This window comes from Anomaloglossus baeobatrachus, chromosome 5 (assembly GCF_048569485.1).
Source record: "Anomaloglossus baeobatrachus isolate aAnoBae1 chromosome 5, aAnoBae1.hap1, whole genome shotgun sequence".
NCBI classification, from domain to species: Eukaryota; Metazoa; Chordata; class Amphibia; order Anura; family Aromobatidae; genus Anomaloglossus; species Anomaloglossus baeobatrachus.
In genome coordinates, this window is record NC_134357.1 from 218,488,304 (window position 1) to 218,514,801 (window position 26,498).

The window sequence follows — 26,498 nt, forward strand, 5'->3', positions numbered from 1 at the left end:
AGAAAATTTTGTTTGAGTTATTGCCATTTGTTACCTGTGCTAAGAATCTTGTCTGCAACCTTCTGGAGGAATGATGGGATCTGCTGTTGCACAATGGTGTATCGCTGATCCCAATACTTGTCATTATAATCTTCCTGAATTTTTTCTTTTTGTAACTCATGCTCTTCTACCATGAATTCACTGAAAGAAAAACAAAAATAAAGAAATAAGGCTCAGATTCTGTTTTTTATCTAAATATCAATTAATTTTTATATTATATACATATCCACACTTCTGTCATCAATTTATTCTTCCCATAATAAAAAGCAATATGTGGCTATCATATGTGATAAAACATGTAGTTTGTTTTCATGATACATTTAACCCCTTCACGACCGGCCGATTGTTTTGCTTTCCAGTTTTTTTTCCCCCATTCTTCTTCTGAGAGACGTAACTTTATTTTTCAGCCAATATGGTCATGTGAGGGCTCATTTTTTGCGGAACGAGCTGTACTTTTAAATGAAACTATAAGTTTTAACATATAGTATACTGAAAAACGGCAAAAAAATTCCAAATGCAGAAAAATTGCAAAAAAAGAGAATTACTAGGCCAACTCAAGCATGGCTTCTTATCATGCTAAGCCAAGTGCAGGTCCAGAAGTGTGAGGCCCCTCTAACCAAAGTCGATGCTAGAGCCCGAGGCGCAAGGCACGAGGCCACTGATGCAAGGCGCAATGCCAGAGGTGCAAAGCCAAAGCCACAAAGCAAGAGACACAAAGCAAGGAGGCGCCAGAGGCACAAAGCCAGAGACACAAAGCCAGAGGCGCCAGAGGCACAAAGCCCAGAGGCACAAAGTGCAAATCCCCGAGGCGCAAAGCCCCGAGGCGCAGGGCCCAGAGGCGCAGGGCCCAGAGGCAAAAAAAAACAGAGGCGCAAGGCCAGAGGCGTAAGGCCAGAGGCGCAAGGCGCAAAGCCAGAGGCGCAAGGCCAGAAGCATGAAGCGCAAGGCGCAAGCCCGGAGGCGCAAGGCGCAAGCCCAGAGGCGCAAGCCCAGAGGCACAAGCTCAGGAGGCCGAGAGCCCATGAAGCCAAGCCATGACGGTCAAGGCTGAAAAGCAGTAAGATCAGAAATGCCAAGCAGTGAGGCCTCGACTGTCCCAAGGTGCAAAGTCGGTGTGTGGTCAGAGTTGTGTGGCGTGTGGGCTGACGCCAAAGCTGCGAGGCGCGATGCCGGCGCTCCAAGTTGTGAGGAATGAGGCGCGAGGCCAGAGCCGCGATGCGCGAGGCCAGAGCCGCGAGGCCAGAGCCGCGAGGCGCGAGGCCCGATCAGACTTACCCTGAAGAGTGTAATCCACCTGTGAACTTCAGGATACACCTACTTCATGAGTGGTATCCTAAATGCCAAATTAGACACACCTGAACCAATTAACTCACCTTGAGGTTCAGCTGGAGGGCAAGTAACAAATGCGAGGTAATGTGTTATATCCACATTATTACCTCCTATAGAAGGAGTAAATCAGACAGAACCTGGTCTGGTGAGAAATTAGTGGAATCAACTGAGTGTTATTAAACCACAACATGAGGATCAACACAAGGTTCCATCAACAGGTAAAGTCTGAACTCAAACATGAGGTCTGACAATTCCAGCATAACATGAGGCAGCAACCTCACCATGTGGCATAATATACTCAAAGTCCAAGGCTACACTTTTGTGCACGAGGCCCAGGATTGCATAACGCATGCAGCTTGAGTCAGCCCAGAGGCCCCGCACATTCCTAGTGCACTTACCTGTGCAGCCTCCACTATGCAGTGGCTTCACCCCTTCTTTCCACCTCCAAACCTTAGAGGGATAGAGGAAGCTTGTAATGACAAGAGCCCTCCATGAAGACAAGTGGCCTCATGGGCAGGAAGACCACATCGTTGCAGATGGTGCGCTGAAGGCTGAGGGACCTCTCTTCGAGAGGTGTCGGCCCCGGACCTCTTGACAGAGAGAAGGGAAGGCAGAGACCCCCCGATCTTCCTGATTTCGTTCTCATACAGCGAGCGATGGCTGAGGGACCTCTCTTTGAGAGGTGTTGGCCCCAGGCGACTTGACAGGGTGAAGGGAAGGCCGAGACCCCCAATCCTCCTGAGCCCGTACTTCTTGAGTCCATATGATGAAAATTCCAAAAGGATAAAATAGCTCCACTCTAGGAGCACCCCTCATGCGTCTGTCTTCTGAAGGGACAGGAAAAACACTGGAGGTGGGAGGGGCCTTTTAACCTCTCTCTGATCCTGTCCCAGTATAGGTCAAGGGGATTAACTCCTCCTGTAGTGCTGTCATGAGGGACGTTCTGGAAAAGTGCGATAGCACTATTATTTTGGAGATATTTTATTCACTGTGTTCACTATATGGTAAAACTGATGTGTGGGTATAATGCCTCAGGTCAGTGCAAGTTCGTAGACACCAAACATGTATAGGTTTAATTTTATATAAGGGGTTAAAAAAACCTCGGAAGTTTGTCCAAAAAAAGTGGCGCACGTTTATTGCCATATTCCGTGACCCGTAGCGTTCTCATTTTTCATGATCTATGGCTCAGTAACTGCTTATTTTTTGCATTTCGAGATGACATTTTTACCTGTACCATTTTTGCACAGATGCTACTTTTTGATCGCCTGTTATTGCATTTTGCGCAAAAGTTGTTGCGACAAAAAAACGCTATTTTGGCGTTTGGAATTTTTTTGCCGCTACGCCGTTTAGTGATCAGATTATTTGATTTTATATTTTGATAGATCAGGCGTTTCTGAACGCGGAGATGACAAATGTGTGTATATTTTTTTATTTTTTTAACCCTTTAATTTTCAATGGGGCGAAAGGGGGTGATTTGAACTTTAAGGGTTTTTTTTTGTTTTTTTTATAATTTTTAAAACTTTTCTTTTTTTTACTTTTTTTTATTTTACTAGTCTCCCTAGGGGGCTATAGCGATCAACAATCCAATCGCTCTGCCCTTTCTGCTGATCACAGCTACACAGCTGTAAACAGCAGATACACTCACTTTCTGCTTCACTTGGCTCCGGGCCGAGTGAAACTGAAAGTAATTCATGGCAGGTACAGGAGTCATCACATGACCCTGTGCTACCATAACAACTACCGGAAGTCACATGTTTACGTCATGTGATGACGTCACGTGACTTCCGGTATCGGGCGGTAAGTAAATGTTTACCGCGATCGTGATTATAATGGCGCTGTCACATATTGACAGCGCCATTTAAGCGGTTAAACGGCACGAGCAGATAACGATTCTGCTCGTGCCTAGCAGGCACACATCTCAGCTGTGAAAATTAGCTGAGATGTGCGCCGATCGCGGCATGCTGCCGGCGGCAGACCGCGGGCAGTGACATTATGACCGCTAGGACGTAATATTACTGCCCGCGGTCATTAAGGGGTTAAAGTAACTCCATGTAAGTTACTTCATGTCCAGTGTATTCAACTTCTGTGTGCATTACTACCACAGCAGAATAGGAATTACTTAAAGCGAATCTGTTACCATGTTTATGATACTCCACCAGCAGCATAAGGTATACAGACAGAGACCCTGATTCCCAGTATTGTATCACGTATTGAGCTGCTTGATGTTATTTTGATAAAATCACGGTTTTCTTTTCTTTAGTTCTAGCAGTTATTTCAATGTGAAATTGTATAACCCACTAACACTAATGACTTGCAGCTTTCTACTCATATACTGTAAAGTGTAAACAGAGACCTGCCATTCAGTGACGGGGGCGGGTTATTGTTGGAAGCCAACATGGGCAATGCATCTATCAGGAATTACTGGACTTCATATTGTAGCTATGAGCTACTAATGTTACCAGGACTTTACACCAAAGGACTTAGCCATATACAGTGAGGAGTTGCATAACCTGTGAGGCAAGAAGGCCATTGTGTGTGCTGTGATGATCTGACCTTTGTTCTATCAACAGGATAAAGGTTGCACCTTCATGTGAATTGAACAGGGTGCCTTTAGGCTGGGTTCACACATAGTGACAGCGACAACGACGTCGCTGTTATGTCACCATTTTCTGTGATGTAACAGCGACCTTGTAAGTCGCTGTTATGATCGCTGCTTAGCTGTCAAACACAGCGACGCAGCAGCGATCATAACGTCGCTACATGTGCAGAGAGCAGGGAGCCGCGCACACTGCTTAGCACTGCCTCCTTGCTCTCCTAGCTACAGTACACATCGGGTTAATTAACCCGATGTGTACTGCAGCTACATGTGCAGAGAGCAGGGAGCCGCGCACACTGCTTAGCGCTGGCTCCTTGCTCTCCTAGCTACAGTACACATCGGGTTAATTAACCCGATGTGTACTGCAGCAACATGTGCAGAGAGCAGGGAGCCGCACACACTGCTTGGCGCTGGCTCCTTGCTCTCCTAGCTACAGTACACATCGGGTTAATTAACCCGATGTGTACTGCAGCTACATGTGCAGAGAGTAGGGAGCCGCACACACTGCTTAGCGCTGGCTCCTTGCTCTCCTAGCTACAGTACACATCGGGTTAATTAACCCGATGTGTACTGCAGCTACATGTGCAGAGAGCAGGGAGCCGCGCACACTGCTTAGCGCTGGCTCCTTGCTCTCCTAACTACAGTGCACATCGGGTTAATTAACCCGATGTGTACTGCAGGGACATGTGCAGAGAGCAGGGAGCCGGCACAGGCAGCGAGAGCGGCGGAGGCTGGTAGCGAAGGTAAATATCGGGTAACCAGGGAAAGGGCTTCCCTTGGTTACCCGATGTTTATCTTGGTTACAGCTTACCGCAGCTGCAGATGCCGGCTCCTGCTCCCTGCTCGCTTCATTTCGTCGCTCTCTCGCTGTCACACACAGCGATGTGTGCGTCACAGCGGGAGAGCGCCTTTGAAGAAAACGAACCAGGGCTGTGTGTAACGAGCAGCGATCTCACAGCAGGGGCCAGATCGCTGCTCAGTGTCACACACAGCGAGATCGCTAATGAGGTCACTGTTGCGTCACCAAAACCGTGACGTAGCAGCGATTTCGGTAGCGATCTCGCTATGTGTGAAGCATCCCTTAGCCTCTTGAAAGATACACAACTCCTGTGGTGTTCCTGAATTACATAGTTACATAGTTACTTAGGTTGAAAAAAGACCTAGGTCCATCTAGTTCAACCTTCCTCCACCAGTTCTACATTTGGTCACTAAAGGGTACTTTACATGCTGCGACTTCGCTAGCGATCTCATTAGCGATGTGAAATTCTAGGTCGTAAGTGCAATCTTTTGAGAGCGCATATAGGGCATTTTACGCATGTGCGATCTCGAAAGATCGCACTTGCGATCTAGAATTTCACATCGCTAACGAGATCGCAAGCGATGTCGCAGCATGTAAAGTACCCTTAAGTCATTTATAACCTACAATGTTGTGTGTACTGAGGAAATCATCCAGCCCTTTTTTAAAAGCTGTTATATTATCTGCCATTACTTCCTCTTGTGGTAGGGAATTCCACAGTCTGACTGCTCTAACTATAAAGAACCCTTTCCTATTTAGCTGCCGGAATCGCTTTTCTTCCACTCGCAGTGTATGCCCTCTGGTCCTTAAAATTGTCTTTGGTAGAAATAAGTCATGTGCCAGTCCTTTATATTGACCACACATGTATTTATACATATACAGTTAGGTCCAGAAATATTTGGACAGTGACACAAGTTTTGTTATTTTAGCTTTTTACAAAAACATGTTCAGAAATACAATTATATATATAATATGGGCTGAAAGTGCACACTCCCAGCTGCAATATGAGAGTTTTCACATCCAAATCGGAGAAAGGGTTTAGGAATCATAGCTCTGTAATGCATAGCCTCCTCTTTTTCAAGGGACCAAAAGTAATTGGACAAGGGACTCTAAGGGCTGCAATTAACTCTGAAGGCGTCTCCCTCATTAACCTGTAATCAATGAAGTAGTTAAAAGGTCTGGGGTTGATTACAGGTGTGTGGTTTTGCATTTGGAAGCTGTTGCTGTGACCAGACAACATGCGGTCTAAGGAACTCTCAATTGAGGTGAAGCAGAACATCCTGAGGCTGAAAAAAAAGAAAAAATCCATCAGAGAGATAGCAGACATGCTTGGAGTAGCAAAATCAACAGTCAGGTACATTCTGAAAAAAAAGAAATTGACTGGTGAGCTTGGGAACTCAAAAAGGCCTGGGCGTCCACGGATGACAACAGTGGTGGATGATCTCCGCATACTTTCTTTGGTGAAGAAGAACCCGTTCACAACATCAACTGAAGTCCAGAACACTCTCAGTGAAGTAGGTGTATCTGTCTCTAAGTCAACAGTAAAGAGAAGACTCCATGAAAGTAAATACAAAGGGTTCACATCTAGATGCAAACCATTCATCAATTCCAAAAATAGACAGGCCAGAGTTAAATTTGCTGAAAAACACCTCATGAAGCCAGCTCAGTTCTGGAAAAGTATTCTATGGACAGATGAGACAAAGATCAACCTGTACCAGAATGATGGGAAGAAAAAAGTTTGTAGAAGAAAGGGAACGGCACATGATCCAAGGCACACCACATCCTCTGTAAAACATGGTGGAGGCAACGTGATGGCATGGGCATGCATGGCTTTCAATGGCACTCGGTCACTTGTGTTTATTGATGACATAACAGCAGACAAGAGTAGCCGGATGAATTCTGAAGTGTACCGGGATATACTTTCAGCCCAGATTCAGCCAAATGCCGCAAAGTTGATCGGACGGCGCTTCATAGTACAGATGGACAATGACCCCAAGCATACAGCCAAAGCTACCCAGGAGTTCATGAGTGCAAAAAAGTGGAACATTCTGCAATGGCCAAGTCAATCACCAGATCTTAACCCAATTGAGCATGCATTTCACTTGCTCAAATCCAGACTTAAGACGGAAAGACCCACAAACAAGCAAGACCTGAAGGCTAAGGCTGTAAAGGCCTGGCAAAGCATTAAGAAGGAGGAAACCCAGCGTTTGGTGATGTCCATGGGTTCCAGACTTAAGGCAGTGATTGCCTCCAAAGGATTCGCAACAAAATATTGAAAATAAAAATATTTTGTTTGGGTTTGGTTTATTTGTCCAATTACTTTTGACCTTCTAAAATGTGGAGTGTTTGTAAAGAAATGTGTACAATTCCTACAATTTCTATCAGATATTTTTGTTCAAACCTTCAAATTAAACCTTACAATCTGCACTTGAATTCTGTTGTAGAGGTTTCATTTCAAATCCAATGTGGTGGCATGCAGAGCCCAACTCGCGAAAATTGTGTCACTGTCCAAATATTTCTGGACCTAACTGTAAATGAGATCTCCTCTGAGATGTCTTTTTTCTAAGCTAAACATATCTAACTTTTTCAACCTGTCATCATATGGGAGGCCTTCCATTCTGTGTAGTAGTCTAGTTATCGGCCTTTGAACTGACTAACTTCTGAATGTCCTTTTTAAAATGTGAAGCCCAAAACTGGATCCCATATTCCAGACTGTAGCCTTACAAATGATTTAGAGAGGGGTAACAAAACGTTGGGATCACAGGATCTAATCTCTCTTTATACATCCTAAAATCTTGTTTGCTTTTGCAGCTGCTGCTTGACATTAAGGCCCAGTCACAAACAAGGACTTACCAGCAATCCCGAAACGATACGTCCTGATAAGGATCGCTGGTAAGTCACTGGGAGGTCGCTGGTGAGATGTCACACAGTCAGACCTTACCAACAACACAGTAACTATACAGGTCGCAGTAGCGACCTGTACAAAGATCTCGGCGGTCATTGGGACCCTGTCACACAGTGTCAAACACAGCGAAGCGTTCTACCCAGCAGGACATCGCCTTTGAAGAAAATGGTCCGGACCATTCTGCAATGACTAGTGATCTCACAGCAGGGGCCTGAACGCTGGTAGGTGTCACACATAACGAGATTGCTGGCGAGATTGTTGCTGCGTCACAGAAACTGTGACTCAGCAATGATCTCGTTAGCGATCTCTATGTGTGTGACGGGGCCTTTAGTGCTGCTGCTCAGCTTATTTGTAATGAGAATACCCAAGTCCTTCTCCTGTTCTGTAGTCCCGAGTTTACTTCCATTTAATGTATATGCAGCTATAGGATTACTCCGTTCTAGGTGCATTACTTTACATTTATCAACAATAAATCTCATTTGCCAAGTATCTGTCCATTCTGACATCTTATCCAGATCTTTTTGTAATATTGTACTATCAAGGTCAGTTTTTAATATCCTACATAGTTTGGTGTCATCAGCAAATACTGACACTTTACTATCAATCCCATCCACAAGGTCATTAATAAAGAGATTAAAAAGAATGGGTCCTAGCACAGATCCCTGCGGCACCCCACTGCTGACTATAGCCCATTTAGAGAATGAACCATTTATGACTACTCTGTTTCTTATCTTTTAGCCAATTCCTTACCCAGTTGCATATAGTTTCCCCTAGTCCTTGCTTCTGGAGCTTTAGTATAAGGCTATTTTGTGGTACAGTATCAAATGCCTTTGCAAAGTCCAAATAAATCACATCAGCTGCATTGCCAATATCCAGGTTTGCACTTATCTCCTCATAGAACCCCAACAGGTTGGTTAGACATGACTTATCTTTCATGAATCAATGCGGTCTGTCAGTTATTATATTATTTTCTGCAATATATTTTTGCATGTCGTCCCTTGAAATGCCCTCAAAAACTTTGCATACTACTGATATCAGGCTTACTGGACGGTAGTTGCCCGAATCTACCTTCTTACCTTTCTTAAATATCGGTACCACATCAGCAATACTCCAATCCTGAGGCACCAACCCTGTTACAAGCGAGTCTAAATGAGATACAGCGGTCTGTTGATTACGGAGCTAAATTCCCTCAATATTCGTGGATGAATGCCATCTGGCCCAGAGGATTTGTCAATGTTTAATTTACCCAGACGTAGGTGTACTTCTTCGTGTGTTAAATTAATTATATCGGGTGGTGAACTTTGATAATTCACTTCTTGAATGATCCCTGGAACAGTCTGCTGCTTGGTGAACACAGATGAGAAATGCCTATTTAATATCTCAGTCTTTTGTTTGTCCTCTATAACTAACTTGTTATTATATTTTAAGGGGCCAATACTATCCTTTGTTTTCCTTTTGGCATTAATGTATTTATAAAAGATTTTGGGATTTATTTTAATGTCATTGGCGACTTTTGTTTCAGTAGCTAATTTTGCTTGCTTGATTTCTTTTTTATATTTCCTATTGATATCTTTATACTTATGAAATGCTATTTCTGTATTCTCAACCCTGAAGATTTGAAACGCCCTTTGCTTTTATTTTATTATACTTTGTACAGTCTTATTTATCCATATTGGTTTCTTTTTATTCCTGAACATTTTATTACCAGATGGTATAAGTTTTTTACAGGGCTCTAGTAGTATATCCTTAAATTTACCCCATTTATGTTCAGTATCTCCAGTTACCATGACTTTGTCCGAATCTGCACATTTAAGCTCTTCCCTTAATTTGTTGAAATCAGCTTTCCTAAAGTTCCAGGTTTTAGCATTTCCCCTTTGCTAAAATCTGGAATTTTAGGAATTGAATGTTCTATTTATGGCCTAGTAAAATGTAAATTGGTAAACAATACCTTATTCAATTAAAATACAAGCCATTGTTCTGGTGATGGACATCATGTATCCAACCTGAATGGAGTGTAATCCTGTCCTCAGGCTTTGTAACCTCTTAACCTTTGCTATATACCAGGTCAGTATCCACAGGTTTGTCAAGACTCTTGATGCTTTAACAAATTGACCTAAAAGAGCCACCTTCAGGAGATCGTTGACATCAGCAGCCATATACATATTCCTGGACAACACAAAAGACTGTGACATGATTGGATAGTACTATCATGTGGAGGTGTTACAGGGACGGGCACTGTATGGGCCATGTTTGATTGCGTGTATGATATAAAGGTAGCACACCAAGCTGATGAGTCAATCCACTTCCCATCTTCCACCACCCTCTCCTATTACCTTTTCCCTTTCATTATACCTTTTCCCTTAGTTACCGTATTTTTCGCTTTATAAGATGCACTTTTGTTCCCCCAAATTTTGGGGGAAAGTAGGGGGTGCGTCTTATAAGCCGAATATACGGGGGGGGGTGTATGTGTATAGAGATATATATTATATATATAGATATATATAGATATACATATTATATATATATATATATATATATATATATATATATATATATATATACACATATATACACACACACTGCAGGGTCCAGGGGAGGTGGGGGCAGCTCTGGAGCGCAGTGAACGCTGCGGCTGCGGCGGCAGCGCTCGATTTCCTGCTCCCGCTCATATAATATGCACAGCCGCTGTCCATCTCTGTGGTGCTGAAATTGCACCGCAGTGACAGGCTGGGGGAGCGGTGCATATTATATGTCTCTGCGCCCCCCTGTGATCGCACATGGCCCCCCTGTGTTAGATATGGCACCCATGCTGCTGCTCATTCTAAAATAAAAAAGCTTTACTTACCCCCTCCAGCGTTTCTCCCCATGTCCCTGCTTCCACTGTGATCAGGCACGCAGAGATCTCAGTCTGCTGTGCCGATCACATGACCGGCCGAGAACCAGGAAGCGGAGGAAGAGAAGCACGGAGGGAGACAGGAGGGAGATCAGCGCTGGAGGAGGTAAGGAAAGAGTGTTTTATTTTACTATGGGCAGCAGCCTGGGGGTGATATCTAACACAGGGTGACTTGTGCGATCTATAGGGGCCATGGGCAGCACCATGGGGGCGATATCTAACACAGGGCAACGTGTGCAATCCATAGGGGGCCATAGGCAGCACAGGGGAATGTATGCAATCCATGGGGGGCCATAGGCAGCACAGGGGAATGTATGCAATCCATGAGGGGCCATAAGCAGCACAGGGGAATGTGTGCAATCCATAGGGGGCCATAGGCAGCACAGGGGAACATATGCAATCCATAGGGGCCGTAGGCAGCACAGGGGAACATGTGCCATCACAAGGGGGCTATATTCAATATAAGAGGGCCATATCCAGATTAAGGGGGCTAATTTTAGGATGGGGGGCTATGATGGACATATACCCTATATGATTTGTTAGACGGACACTGCCATTATAAGATGGACCCCATTTAACATTAAAAAAAAATCTCTTTTCCTTCACCAAATTTGGGGGTGCGTCTTATAATCAGGTGCGTCTTATAAGGCGAAAAATACGGTAGGTTTCCCTTATGTGTGTCATTGTAAATTCCCTATTTGTAATAATTTCCCTTTTAAAGATCTAGTAGCACTTGTTAATTATGATTAACTGGCACCCAAAACTCAGCAGATTTCTACAGTTATACAGACCTCATGAATATGCTGCACTACCTTGAAGAAGGCCAAGTAGTCCTCTAATGATAATTTCTTGCTGATTAATCAGTGATTTTATCAAAACTACATGAAGCAGCCCAGTAAAGGTCCTGTCACACACAACGATCTCACCAGCGATCTCGTTACGTGTGACACCTACCAGCGATCAGGCCCCTGCTGTGAGATCACTAGTCGTTGCCGAATGGTTCGGACCATTTTCTTCAAAGGTGATGTCCATCTGGGCAGGACACATCACTGTGTTTGACGCCTACCAACGACCTCCTTTCAGGGTCGTTAAACATATATAACGATCCGCCGAGATCGTTATACAGGTCGCTCATCGTTACTGCGTCACTGGTAAGGTCTGACTGTGTGATATCTCACCAGCGACCTCCCAGCGATCCTTATCACGTCGGATCGTTGTCGGGATCGCTGGTAAGTCGTTGTGTGTGACTGGGCCTTAAGTGACACAATGCTGGAATCAGTATCTCCATCTCCACATTATACTGTATTCAGATTAGGTGGCAAAAACCTGGTGACATATCTTTTAACAACTCTATCTGCTTGAAAAAAAAAATCATTAAGTTAAGGGTGATGATTTGAAGAGTACTGTAAGCAGCTTTGAGAGCTACATTACTAATCTAATGCACTGTACTCAAGCTTGTGGTGCTCCTATATATAACCGAGTCTAAAGGTAAAGTAATGTGTAAAACAACTGTTTTTAAAAATGCTCATGATACACTTACTTGAATTCTCTAGGGGGTGTAATGTGAAAAACTGAGAGCTTTTGGGAGTTTTCGGCTGTTTTGGTTTTGTTTCGGCTGTTTCTGAATCTCTGTAATCCAGCGGTGGATGCAGCGGTGGCCGCGGGTATCCTCAGTGACAGCTCAGCTGATCGCGCTACTCACCGCCACTCCGCTCAGCTCCACGCAGCAACTGAGGTTAGTATCGCGATCAGCTGAGCTGTCACTGAGGTTACTCGCGGCCACCGCTGCATCCACCGCTAGATCCAGGTAACCTCAGTGACAGCTCAGCCGATCACGCGGCTCTCTTCATTTGCTGCGTGGAGGTGACAGGAGCGGCGGTTTCTTCTGCTGCTCCGGTCACCTTCATGCAGCAGAGCTGGAAGCGACGCTGGACCATACTGGATTCCGCCGGACATGGAGGGCTTTTTGGGGCTGATCAAAGTGGTGAACCAGGTAATGTGTTTGTGTTTTTTTATTTCTAATAAAGGATTTTTCAGTTGTGTGCGTTTATTTACTGTAATTTACAGATTAATCATGGAAGGTATCTCGGGAAGACGCCTGACATGATTAATCTAGGACTTATTGGCAGCTATGGGCTGCCAATAACTCCTTATTACCCCGATTTGCCAACGCACCAGGGCAAATCGGGAAGAGCCGGGTACTGTCCCAGAACAGTTGCATCTAATGTATGCGGCCATTCTGGGCGGCTGCTGACTGATATTGTTAGGCTGGGGGGCTCCCCATAACGTGGAGCTCCCCATCCTGAGAATACCAGCCTTCAGCCGTATGGCTTTATCTGGCTGGTATTAAATTTGGGGGAAACCGCACGCCGTTTTTTTTTTATTATTTATTTATTTCTATACTCCATAGTGACACGCCCACCGGCTGCTGTGATTGGGTGCAGTGAGACACTTGTCACTCAGCGTGGGGGCGTGTCTCACTGCAACCAATCATAGGCGCCGGTGGGCGGGGAAAGCAGGGAAGAAGAGATTGTTTAATGAGCGGCCGGCTTTTTCAAATTAGAAAAAGCCGCCGGAGCAGTGTGAATGCCGTGCAGCGCCGATGATCGGGGATCGGTGAGTATGAGAGACAGGGGGACACTTCAGTCACTCGGGGGATTAGAGGTCACCGGTGAATCCTTCACAGGTGACCGCTAATCAGTACACGGCACACAAACAGAGCTGCAGCATGACAATGAAGTCGGGTGAAGTTCACCCGAGTTCATTCTCATTCCGCTACTCTGTCTTCCGACATGTAGTAATGACATTTTGCATCGCACACGGACATTTCTCAGAAGATCAAATAACACGCACGTGTGCCTTTAAACATAAAAAAAACATATGTGCACGTTTGGTCGTATCTCCGGTATGTACGGAAACTGACCAAACACGCACGTTTTAAACGGATGTGTGTTGCAGGCCTAAAGCAGCTTTTTGAAAGGGAAGTCGCTAACGAAGTCGCTGTAAAGTCCCCTTTACACACAGAGACTTTGCTGCACAGCGGGAAACAAAGGACCAAAGGATGGTCCTAAACGATTTGTAGCGATCAGCAACTTCACAGCAGGGGCCAGATCGCTGATGTGTTTCACACACTGCAATGTCGCTGGGGAGGTCGCTATAACGTCACAAAACCGGTGACGTTACAGCGATGTCATTTGCGATGTTGCAGTGTGTAAAGCCACCTTTACACATAGACAAATCATAAGAACCAGTACTATGATAAAAGTGTGTGCTCTGAGATAACAGAGATACATTCAGTATATAAACCAGGGTGGATTTGATTTAAATCTAACTGATTTAAATCAAGATTTAAATCACGATTTAAATCACTAGTCAGTAAGGCTTGATTTAAATCAGTGATTTAAATCAAAGTTTCTACCTAAACTAGTTCTTGCTACTTTAACATGCAAGTAGATGAAGATTTTTAGAATCACTTTTTATATTACTTTTTTCTCCCCAGTTTAATGGGTTTATCATTCATATTTGGACACCACTGTTCTGTTGTACTTAGGAAGGAGAAAAATAATCCTGACCTTAATAACAATTTAAATAGATTTATTCAACTGAAACAATAACAACATTACAGCATAAGTTATTTGCTTAACCCCTTAAGGACGAAGCCAGTTTTGTACTTAATGCCCAGGCCATTTTTTGCAATTTTGACCAGTGTCACTTTATAAGGTTATAACTGTGGAACGCTTCAATGGATCCTGGTGATTCTGAGATTGTTTTTTCGCGACATATTGGGCTTCGTGTTAGAGGTAAATTTAGGATGATATTTTTTTATTTTATTTGTGAAAAAATCTGAAATTTGACAAAAAAATAAAACATTTTGCCATTTTCAAACTTTTAATTTTTATGCCCATAAACCAGAGAGTTATGTCACACAAAATAGTTAATAAATAACATTTCCCACTTGTCTACTTTAGATCAGCGCAATGTTTGAAACAACATTTTTTGGGGTTAGGAAGTTAGAAGGGTTCAAAGTTCATCAGCGATTTCCCATTTTTTCAACAAAATTTACAAAACCATTTTTTTAGGGACCACATCCCATTTGAAGTGACTTTGAAAGGCCTAGGTGACAGAAAATACCCAAAAGTGACACAATTCTAAAACCTGCACCCCTCAAGGTACTCAAAACCACATCCAAGAAGTTTATTAACCCTTCAGGTGCTTCACAGGAACTAAAGTAATGTGGAATGAAAAAAAATAAAAATTAACATTTTACCTAAAAATGTTGCTTTAGCACTAATTTTCTTACTTTTTCAAGAGGTAACACCAAAAATTGGACCTCACACTTTGTTACCCACTTTCTTATGAGCGCGCCGATACCCCACATGTGGTCAGAAACCTCTGTTTGGGTAAATGGGAGGGCTTGGAATGAAAGGAGCAATATTTGAATTTTGAAAAGCAAAGTTGGCTGAAACAGATTGCGGGCACCATGTTGCATTTACAGATCCCCTAAGGTACCTAAACAGCAGGAACCCCCCTCAAGTGACCCCATTTTGGAAACTAGACCCCTTAAGGCTTCTATCGAGAGGTATAGTGTGCATTTTGAACCCACAGGTACTTCACAGATTTTGATAACGTTACGTTGTCATATTGAAAATTGTCATTTTTTTCTCAAAAATGTTGCTTTAGCATCAATTCTCTCACTTTTTCAAGAGGTAATTCCAAAAATGTGACCCAAATGTTTGTTACCCACTTTTTTATGAGCGCGGTGATACCTCACATGTGGTTTGAAACCTTTGTATGGACAAATGGGAGGGCTTGGAACGAAAGGAGCAATATTTGAATTTTAGAAAGGAAATTTGGCTGAAAAAGATTGCGGGCACCATGTCGCATTTGGAGGACCCCTAAGGTACGTAAACAACAAAAAAACACCACAAGTGACCCCATATTGGAAACTAGGCCTCTCAAGGAAATTATCTAGATGTTTGGTGAGTACCCTGAACCCCCAGGTGCTTCACAGAAGTGTATAATGTTGAGCCATGAAAATAAAAAAATAAAATTTTACCACAAAATTGTTACTTCAACCAGGTAGCTTTTTTTTCACAAGGGTAACAGGAAAAAAATCACCATGAAATTTATTGTGCAATTTCTCCTGAGTTTGGTGATATCTTATATGTGGTGGAAATCAACTGTTTGGGGAAACGGCAGGTCTTGGAAGGGAAGGAGTGCAATTTGACTGCAAAATTGGCTGGAATCAATAGCGGACACCATGTTGCATTAGGAGAGCCCCTGAGGTGCCTAAGCAGTGGAGGTCCTCCACAAGTGACCCCATTCTGGAAAATACACCCCTCAATGAATTTATCTAGATGTTTGGTGAGTGCCCTGAACCCCCAGGTGCTTCACAGAAGTTTATAATGTTGAGCTGTGAAAATAAAAAAAATACATTTTTACCACAAAATTGTTACTTCAACCACATAGCTTTTTTTTAACAAGAGTAAAAGGAAAAAAAGGAGCATACAATTTATTGTGCAATTTCTCCTGAGTATGCTGATACCTTATGTGTGGTGGAAATCAACTGTTTGGGTGCACAGCAGGGCTCGGAAGGGAAAAAGTGCCATTTGACTGAACATTTGGCTGGAATAATTAGTGGACGCTATGTCGCATTTGGAAAGCCCCTAAAGTGCCTAAACAGTGGAGGTCCCCCACAAGTGACCCCATTCTGGAAACAAGACACCTCAAGGCTTTTATCTAGGTGTATATTGAGCATTTTGAATCCACGAATACTTCACAGAATTTGATAAGCTTAGGTTGCCATATTGAAAATTTTCATTTTTTTCACAAAAATGTTTCTTTAGCATCACATTCCTCACTTTTTCAAGAGGCAACAACAAATCGTGGACCCCACAGGTTGTTATCCAATTTCTTGTAAGCGCAGGGATACCCCACATGTGGCCAAAAACCTCTGTTTGGATTAATGGGAGGGCTTGGAATGGAAGGAGCACCATTTGAATTTTGGAAAAGTTGAAATAAATTGCGCACACCCTGTCACATTAGCAGGGCCTCTTGGGTACCTATACATTAGAAACCCCCCACAAGTGACTCCATTTTGGAAACTGGACCCCTCAAGGATTTTATTCAGGAGTATAGTAAGCATTTTGAATCCACAGGTACTTCACAAAAATGTTGCTGTGCAACAAATTTCTCACTGTTAAGCTATATGCGCACGTTGCGTAAATACATGCAGTTACGCTGCGCTTTGTAGCGCAGCATAACTGCATGCGTCCTGCGTCCCCTGCACAGTCTATGGAGATTGTGCAGGGGCCGTGCGCACGTGGCGTCTTGGAGCGCAGCGCTTCGGCTGCTGCCCGAAGCGCTGCGTTCTAAGAAGTGACATGTCACTTCTTCCGTGCGCTTTGCCGGCAGCTCCTGCTCTGTCTATGGCAGGAGCTGCACTCAGAGCGCATGGAATCGGCTTTTTTTTTTTCTCTACGGACATTTTCTGCAGCGATTTGAAGCGCACGTGTGCTCTTCAGATCGCTGCAGAAATTTCTGCAGGGCTAGTACGCAACGTGCGCACATAGCCTTAGGCTATGTGGCCATGATCCAGCGACACGGCGTCTAGTACACAGTGCCAGAGTTCCTGCAGAGATGTGAGTGTTGTCCATGGGAGAACACAGCTGCCCATGCCCACGATTTGGGTTCAGGCTGCTGTGGACTTTAGCTCTATTCTACGTGCAGAGAGCACTCTTGTCTCCGCAGCATAAATTGACATGCTGAGGCTCGGGAAGCTGCGCCACAGGTCGGTTTATGCTGCGGAGAAAAGAAGCACAGTGGGCTTGGGATTTCTAAAAATCCTTCCACTGTGCTTCTACTGCACAACACAGCGTTATGGACGCAGGAAAAACACTCTGCGCCCAAAACGCTGCAAACCCTGATTGTGGGCACACAGCCTAAAATGCTACAATGGATGAATGGATAGATGTCAAACATATATAACGTCCCACCCCCTGCATATTCTAAGCTGGCGCCCTTTAGTGCCTTTCATGTGGCACTATAGGGTGCCTAGCCTTGTATTTAGCCCAAAAAGAAAAAAATAATTAAAATAAATGACGTGGGGTCCCCCCTATTTTTGATAGCCAGCTAGGGTAAAGCAGACAGCTGTAGCCTGCAAACCACAGCTGACAGCTTCACCTTGGCTGGTAATCAATTTGGAGGGCTCCCCAAGCTGTTTTTTTTTTAATTATTTATAAATAAATAAATAATTAAAAAAAAAACAAAACATAGGGTCCCCCCAAATTAGATCACCAGCCAAGGTGAAGCTGACAGTTGGGGTCTGGTATTCTCAGGGTGGGAAGAGCCATGGTTATTGGACTCTTCCCAGCCTAAAAATAGCAGGCCGCAGCCGCCCCAGAAGTGGCGCATCCATTAGATGCGCCAATCCTGGTGCTTCGCCCCAGCTCATGCCGCGCCCTGGTGCGCTGGCAAACGGGGTAATAAATGGGGTTGATACCAGATGTGTAATGTCACCTGGCATCAAGCCCAGCAATTAGTTATGTCACGGCGTCTATTTGATACCAGACATAACTAATTGACAGTAATAAAAAAAAAATTGACAACAAAAAAAAATTTATTTGAAAAAACACTCCCCAAAAACATTCCCTCTTTGGCCAATTTATTGAAAAAAAAAAAAAAATCGGGTCCCTGCTGTAATCCATTGTGAAAGTCCCGCGGCGATTCTTGACCTTCTAGAATATGGGGGGCACGTTCAGGGAACGTATCCCCCATTTTCTAGGAGTGCAGACCCTCCATTTGAGGAGAGTGGGTGCAAAGAATTTGCACCCACTCTCCCCGGGTCACAGCTGCAGACTCCGTGCAGCAGCAGCCAGCGTGAGTCAGACACAGGAAGCTGACAGCCGCGCTCTGCAGTGTGACCGGCGTCTGCTGTGAAGGAGGTGGGGGCCGTGGGGGATCAGAGCTGACAGGTACGGGGGACACCGGGGGGAACACCGGGGTGGGAATAGGGGGTGACTTGGCAGGGCCTGGGGAAAAGGTTTCTGTCGTATGTGTCATAGCACATGCGACAGAAACCATAGGAAAGGGGGAAATGGGGCCTGCGCGCTGCTGTGCGCGCCGGTATGTGCGGCGCCATGTTGGATTTTCGGGAGGAAGGGGGGGTGGGGGGACACTTTGGCGACACCGGGGGACCGGAGAGGACCGGGGGATGAGATTTATCTCCCATCTGACATGTTTGTTTATGCCAGATGGGAGATAAATGATTTTTTACCGGCGCGGTCATTTACTGTAACCTGTTCATCGGTATACGGTGTATACCGGTCATCAGGTGAGCGGGGACCGGAAAAACCGGCCAGAATCATGATCTCCAGGGTCTCAGCTACCCCCGGCAGCTGAGACCCCGGAAATTTTCTGATTCTGGGGGGCGCTAGACCCTTTTTTCCGACCGCCGTTAAAAAGCGGCGGATCGGAAGAAGTACCCTAATTTGTCGCCGTTAAAAGGCGTATCGGCGGTCGTTAAGGGGTTAAACAAACATCCATGTTTGTTAACTAATTTGGCTAAACAAAATATATATATATTTTAAGAAACTTAGACTGCCAGCCCAGCCGACACATGAAAAACTTAAATACTACTGTCCCTGCTGTCCTCTGTAGCTCACTTGTTGTCATCTTCATCATCATCTTCTTTGTTCCTATTTATAATCTGGAAAAGAAAAACAAGCTTTCCTGCTTTATTGGGTCCCAACCGATTTCTCAATTTAGAATGAATGAGTCCAAAGGAAGAGAATATTCTTTCAACGCCTGCAGAAGAAGCTACTGCTGTTAAAAGTGAAATCATTACTTGAACAGTCTCTAAATCCAAGCGCTTAAGTGACTTCCACCAGTTTACTGGTGTGACCTTCCTTAAAATATCTTCAGCAAACATATATTTTTTGAATGGTTCCCCCTTAGCTCTGAAGTTTATTATAGTTGACATTAAAGATGGATGATTGCTGGATACCCATGTCATAGCTAACTCCTCTTCCTCAGCACTTAGGTTTTGACCCTGATATTGGATATTGACAATATTTGCCAAAAAATGAGCTGGAGTCAGTGCTTGTCCCATTCGTTTGTTTACTGCTTGTAATTTAATTCTGTCCATGTGTAGTTCTGTTTTTAAGTTTTCACTCAGTTCCTTCCAAATTTCAACAGCATCCGCAATAAAACAGCTATTTTTCTGTATTTTGCTTAAAGCTTGAGTGATGGGTTTCAGGAAGCTCAGCATATGTTCAACATTTCTCTTAAGCCCAATGTTGAGGATTTTGGCCGTGACAGTGCCATCTATTTTATCTCAATTTTCTTCACAAAGTGTCATCAGAATAGGCCAGTTTTTGATATACTGCTCAAAACAGTCCACCACAGAGTTCCATCTAACATCTTGTGGGAGCGTTAGCTTGGTTCCACCCATCCTTTTCAGAGCTGCTGCAGCAAAATGATTATTACGGAAGTATTTAGCAATGTCAACAACATTAGCCTTTATTTCTGGAACACAAGTCTTTGGCTAAGAGGTGCAGCAAATGAGCACTTCAACCATATGTTATTAGCAGCTTTGTATTCCCTCCCTGCTCTTCTAAATCTCTTCTCATCTTGGATACGTTTGCAGCATTGTCAGTGACCAAACTGCGTACTAGACATTTGAATTTTTGTTCACATGTCGTTATAGCTTTTACTGCCACTTCTTGTAAGTATTCTGCTGTGTGTGCATTTCCTGACGTATCAGTTGTTTGTGCAAGGAAGACTTTACCTTCTTCTGTTGTTATATAAGCACATACAATAGGATCATTGTGGACATTACTCCACCCATCAATACTTAGGTTAACAATTTTACCCTCCAGAGCTGTTGCACATTGCTCCATTTCTTTGTCATACACTTGATCCAGCAGTTTCCCTGCAACATCAGCTCTGCTGGGTGGACTGTATCCTGGTCTCAGTGACTGAACCATATTAATGAAATGTGGGTTCTCAGGCAGACGGAAAGAAGAGTTTGTTGCATAAATAAACTGGGCAATTTTTTCATCAATCAACTCTTTTTCTAATCTGCTAGCTCTTATCACAAACCTATCTATGGTGGTTCCAGGAGGTAAAGGTTTTTTCTTCCTTTTGGGTGATGGTGATATGTGGCTGTGGGTGTCTGATGATGATGCTGCTGCTAATGAAGCACTATCCTGGATGGATAACTCTGAAACTGTAGAACAGGATGATGGTGATCTTGGAGGTGGATAGTTTCCAGAATCCATGAATTCCCCTAAACAAAAAAAGTCAATGCTGTTATTTTATTGTTTATTATACAATTTCTGCTTATTGTACACAACACATCACTGCCCCTGCCCCAAAAGGAATATTAGTTTTTCTTCATAACTGTACCAAATTACAGTAACATGCATTATTAATAAGAAATATAATTTTTCTCACACATGACACAGTTCAGTCTTTAGAAATAGGATTCAATAAAAATGTTTACCAACCTGAAGATCCTGCCTGTTCAGAAGTGTTTCTTTGGTCATCTTCATCACCGCACTTCTCATAATGTTGCCTCATTCGCGCCACCAGGCCTCGCATCTCTTTGTTGCATCGTTTGCATTTTGCACGCATGCCTGCCTTACCGATAGGCGAAGGAGCTTCATTAAAATATTCCCAAACTGGGTCTCTTTTACGGCCTGCTGCCATTATAAGGAAAGAATGTAATAAACCTCAGATCGTACACACAAACAGATCCAGACTTGTCTGTCTGTGGCTATGCTGCAGTATTGTGCTCAAAGTTTCACTTTCATTTTCTTGTCTGCTTGCCCTTCCTCCTCCTCACACTTAGATTCACATTCTTCTTGTGTTGTGCAGATCTATTCCGCTCCAAACAATCAGAAACATATTGTCTAACTTCTTGGACTTGGCACTGAAGGGGTTGATTCTGTATTCATAGGTTTGTAGAACAATAGGATTAAGGTCTTTTTCTCAACTCTGTTCATGTTGTAATATTTTTGCCGTGAAGAAGAGGCTGGGACCTCTGCGGAGTCAAATTCAGTTTTGAGAACTGCGTAAGTAAAGCGAGCGTCTGTGATAATATAGGAGAGAAACTGCCCACTAATCCTACAGAAACCTCTGGAAGAGCATGGCATTGTGAATGTTACACATATACAGCCTTTATTCTACTGAGTTAAACAACTCAGCTTTATCTCATGATGGAAGAACCTTTGGATGGTAAAATATTTTCCTCAAAAAGCAGTTTATTGAAAAAAATCCGATTTAAATCAAAAAAATCCGATTTTTTTGATTTTATAAAAAAAAACATTGATTTTTATCCACCCTGATATAAACCTAAAATGGGATCCAAATGTCTGTGAAAGCACCCCTAGAGGTGCGAAACGGTACCGTCGTCCTCGTGCTCCCCTCCCTTCATTCCCTCATGTCTGTTTCACCTGTCAGCATTGGAAAATAAAATAGTCCCAGAATATCGGAGAGTGCTGCCCTGTCTCCCTTTGTTCTACACATTCATTCTACCATACAGTGTACTGGAAAATGAAAAAAAAAAAATCTCATGCTTACTATGGCAAAACTGACCAGGCAGTATAATTATATAGATCAGTATGAGTATGAAGATAGCAAGCATATAAAGTTTTGTTTTTTGTTTTTTTTTGTTTTTTTTATAATTAAGTAGTGAAAAAACATGAAGAAATTTGTAAATAAACAAATATTGCTTTTGTTACCATCTTCCAAGACAAATAATATTTAAATTTTTCAGGATCTGGCGGCTGTGTGATGGCTTAATTTTTTATAAACTGAGCTGACGTTTTTACTGATACAATAGTTTGCTCTCCTCTTTTCGAAATGTTACTGCGCCCAAATAACCATAATCCTGGCTTTTTAATTTTGTTTTCAATATGCTGTTAACTGATCGGATTAATTTATTTTATATTTTGATAGATTGGACAGTTCTGAATGCAGTGATGCCAAATATATGTATTTTTTTAACGATTTGTTTTAATGGTTTTATTTTTAGTGGGACAAAAAGGGATAAACTAAACTTGTACAAAGAAAAGTGTGTCGGCTCACCTTCTGAGTACAGAGTCAGATTTCTAATCTGCCGCTTGGATGCCTGGGCAAGGCAGGAAATCAAACAAAGCAAAGGATTCCAGACCTGGAAGGGCTAAAATGACAAGAAGTGTTATAATTTCTCATTTATTCTTACATTAAAATAGTTTTCTAATAGACAGCTAAAAAACAGATATCCATCAAAGGAGGCGGAGTGGGGGAAATAGACCAACACGTTTCAGCCTCAGCCTTAATCATGGTCACCATGATTAAGACATAGGCCGCAATTCATCGGTCGCTTTCCCCCACCCCCCTTTCATGTAGGTCTGTTAGCTGTCTATTTGGAAACTATATTAATGTAAGAATGAATGAGAAATTTGCACGTCTTGTCAGTTCAGTCCTTCCAGGGCTGGAATCTCTTGCTAATTTGAGCTTGTGTTTATTTTTCATACTATTAAAAGCTTTTTTTATTTTATTTTTTTTATTTTAATTGTATTTACTAGCCCTCTTAGGGGACTTGAAGCTGCGATTGTGTGATTGCTTGTGATATACAGAGCTCTATATAGTTGAAATCGCAATGTCTTATGACTGCTGGCTTGCAGTCAGTGTTCACAGAAGGATTGTAATCACAAACACAGGGGACATCAGCTGATCCCTGACTGTCATGACAACCCATTGGCGCCCCGTGATGATGTCATGGCACACCGATGGGTGCGGGCAATGACGTGCTCCTTGCCAGTGTGTGTTCAATTATGTTGTCAGAGATTGATAGCGAGATTTCACAGGTTAACAGCCATAGATAGATGTCCGGTCCATCTGCAGCTGCTAGAGGCTTATAATGGGTGATCAAAGTCAGCCCGCATCAAAGCAAGAGACACAACATATGACATAAATATACACCATATGCTGTGAACAGGTTAATTATCTTTAGTTTTACTGTGAGGTGAGAGAAAGGTGTTATTCCAACTGTTGTTTTTGATTACTTTTTAATAATTTTTTAGTTTCAACAAAGTTTTATTTTAAATGACATATAACATAAGCAATATGCATGTAATATTATTTATATTATTAATCCCCATGCTGGGGGCTTAGAAATAATGATCAAGTTTGTAAGATGTCTAGAGCAGACCTGAGCAAGAGGCAGCCTGCCGGCCGGATCCGGCCCGCATAATGTCTGTGACCGGCCCGCCTGTCTTAACTCAGAGTTGGAGGCATGGCCTGATCTATGCCTCAGATCCGCTCTCACAGCCAGGAGGTTTGTATCCCGCAGTGCAGTGATAAGCGACTGCCACATCCCCGCACTCTGCCGGCCACGCCCCCTCTTGCTGCCAGTCACGCCCCCTCTGGATGCTGGCCACACTCTCTGGATGCTTTCCATGGTATCTATGCTGCTGGCCACGCCCTTTTTGCTGTCATCCACGCCCATTCTCAATGCTGGACACACACACTCCTCAGATGCCTTCGTTGTACCTCTTGCTGCTCTCTATGCTGGTCACGCCCCTTTTCCTGCCCCTTCTACCCAGGATCTGCACATGTGACCAGCTCATATACACAGCAGCCACTTCAAAAACGTCTGTTCTGCAACTGAGGTAATGTGAACCAGTAGCAGCAGGGGAGAGTGCAGTGTGCCTGCAGGAGGGGAGAGCAGGAGAGATACCAGCACTTGTGTCTTCTCAGGTCCCCCTTGTGCCTGCAATAGAAGAAGCAGACACAGAGGGGACTCAGAGAAGGCAGCCAGAGGAGCCCTCAGGCTCTGCTGCTGTAGTGCTGCCAACTTGGGCCCTAAGCATCTTCCAGTACTGCCAGCCTGTACACTCAGATCCCCCAGGACCAGTATGTATTCCCCACAGACCACCACTGTCAGTATGTTGCTCACAGGCCACCAGGGCCAGTATGTATGCCCCCACAGGCCACCACTGTCAGTATGTATGCTCCACAGGCCACCAGGGCCAGTATGTATGCTCCACAGGCCACCAGGGCCAGTATGTATGCTCCACAGGCCACCAGGGCCATTATGTATGCCCCATAGGCCACCAGGTCCAGTATGTATGTTCCACAGGCCCCAGTGATGTGTATGCCCCCCACTGACCCCAGTAATGTGTATGCCCGCCACTGACCCCAGTAATGTGTATGCCCCCCACTGAGCCCAGTAATGTGTATGCCCCCACTGACTCCAGTAATGTGTATGCCCCCCACTGACCCCAGTAATGTGTATGCCCCCCACTGACCCCAGTAATGTCTATACCACTTACTGACCCCAGTAATGTGTATGCCCCCACTGACCCCAGTAATGTGTATGCCCCCCACTGACCCCAGTAATGTCTATACCACTTACTGACCCCAGTAATGTGTATGCCCCCACTGACCCCAGTAATGTGTATGCCCCCCACTGACCCCAATAATGTCTATATCACTTACTGACCCCAGTAATGTGTATGCCAACAACTGATCCCAGTAATGTCTATATCACTTACTGACCTCCATATTATCATTGAATCTTTGTATTGTTTAACTTACTATTTGATTATGAAGGGATAGTACTGTATATACAGTATTGGGTAGAGCTCAGTTAATTAGTCATCCGGCCCTCTAAAACCATCCCAATTTCTCATGCGGCCCCATGGGAAAATTAATTGCCCATCCCTAGTCTAGAGTCAAGTTTTGGACATATAGAAGAGATGAAAGAAATAGTTGGAGAAAAAAAAGCAAATTAAAAGAGAATAGGGGAAAGGGGCCACATAAAGACTATATGATATCACATTACTATAATAACTTTTTATATATATATATATATATATATATATATATATATACACATACATTATTATAAACATAATTATCCAGAGAGACACATGACTTTCAGTTCTGACAAAAGGACCAATGCCCCAGTAGACTAGATTTCTCCACACTCTGGAGAAATCTGGGTTAGTATTACTTTGAAACCAAGGATCCCAGGTTATTAGAAATTGCTCTAGTTTGTCACTTCTATTTTCTCATATAGCATAATTAGATTAGTGCGATTATTAACAAGAGTAAGAGATAGGGAGGGGGATCTCCATTGACTAGCAATATGAATTCTTGTTGGCATTGTAATACGGCTGATGAGGTGATATATTTTATTATTGATTCTAGGTGGTTTATCTCCAAGTAGTAATACTGTGGGTGTCAGCGAGACCCCATGGCCTGCTGTCCTAGTTATTAATTTAATCACTTCTTTCCATAGCACTTTAAAGGGAAGGTGTCACATTTCCTTAATTTTTTATTAATAATAGTGATTATGAAATCAAGTATTTTTAATACAAAATTAAACTCATTGTTTATTTAGTTTTTATGTAATTCTAGTTTTACTGGGGGGCTGCCATCTTGGATTTGGTGTTTGTAACGACAATTACTCACCTCCTTTATGGCAGTCCCCTGGGTATAGAAGACCGTTGTCGGACTCCGACCCCATACTGTAACATAGAGAAGGTGTTTGCTGTGAAATGGATGTGTCCAGATCACAAAAGTATGTTGCACTTTCCCTGTCACTCGCCGGGATGGATGGGGTGATTACCGACGTCAGGCACTGGTGATTGCACAGTTACTGATCCTGGCGTGCAGCTCCCCACTCTACCGCTCACCGCCCCCTCCCCCTTCGCTTACCCCCTACTCCGCTCACACACTTCCACTGACTTTCCCCCTCCCCCGCCGCTCGCTCACCCCCCACTCTTCTCACACCCCTTTGCTGACTTTCCCCCTCCCCCGTCGCTCGCTCACCCCCCACTCTGCTCACACTCCGTCCGCTGACTTTCCCCCTCCCCAGCTGCCCGCTCACCTCCCCACTCCGCTTCCACCCCCTCCACTGACTTTCCACCTCCCCCACCGCTTGCTC

The 26,498-nt window shown here is 43.8% G+C and overlaps 1 protein-coding gene across 5 annotated transcripts in view; it reads right to left on the minus strand.

The window, feature by feature from the left end:
* Window positions 1–26,498, minus strand: part of TUBGCP2 (tubulin gamma complex component 2) — a 948,782-nt gene that overhangs the window by 409,225 nt on the left and 513,059 nt on the right. For all 5 annotated transcript variants that reach the window (XM_075349130.1, XM_075349129.1, XM_075349127.1 and 2 more), the window contains one exon: window positions 35–180. In XM_075349130.1, the coding sequence (XP_075205245.1) occupies window positions 35–180 (146 nt within the window). The remainder of the gene's footprint in view (window positions 1–34; window positions 181–26,498) is intronic.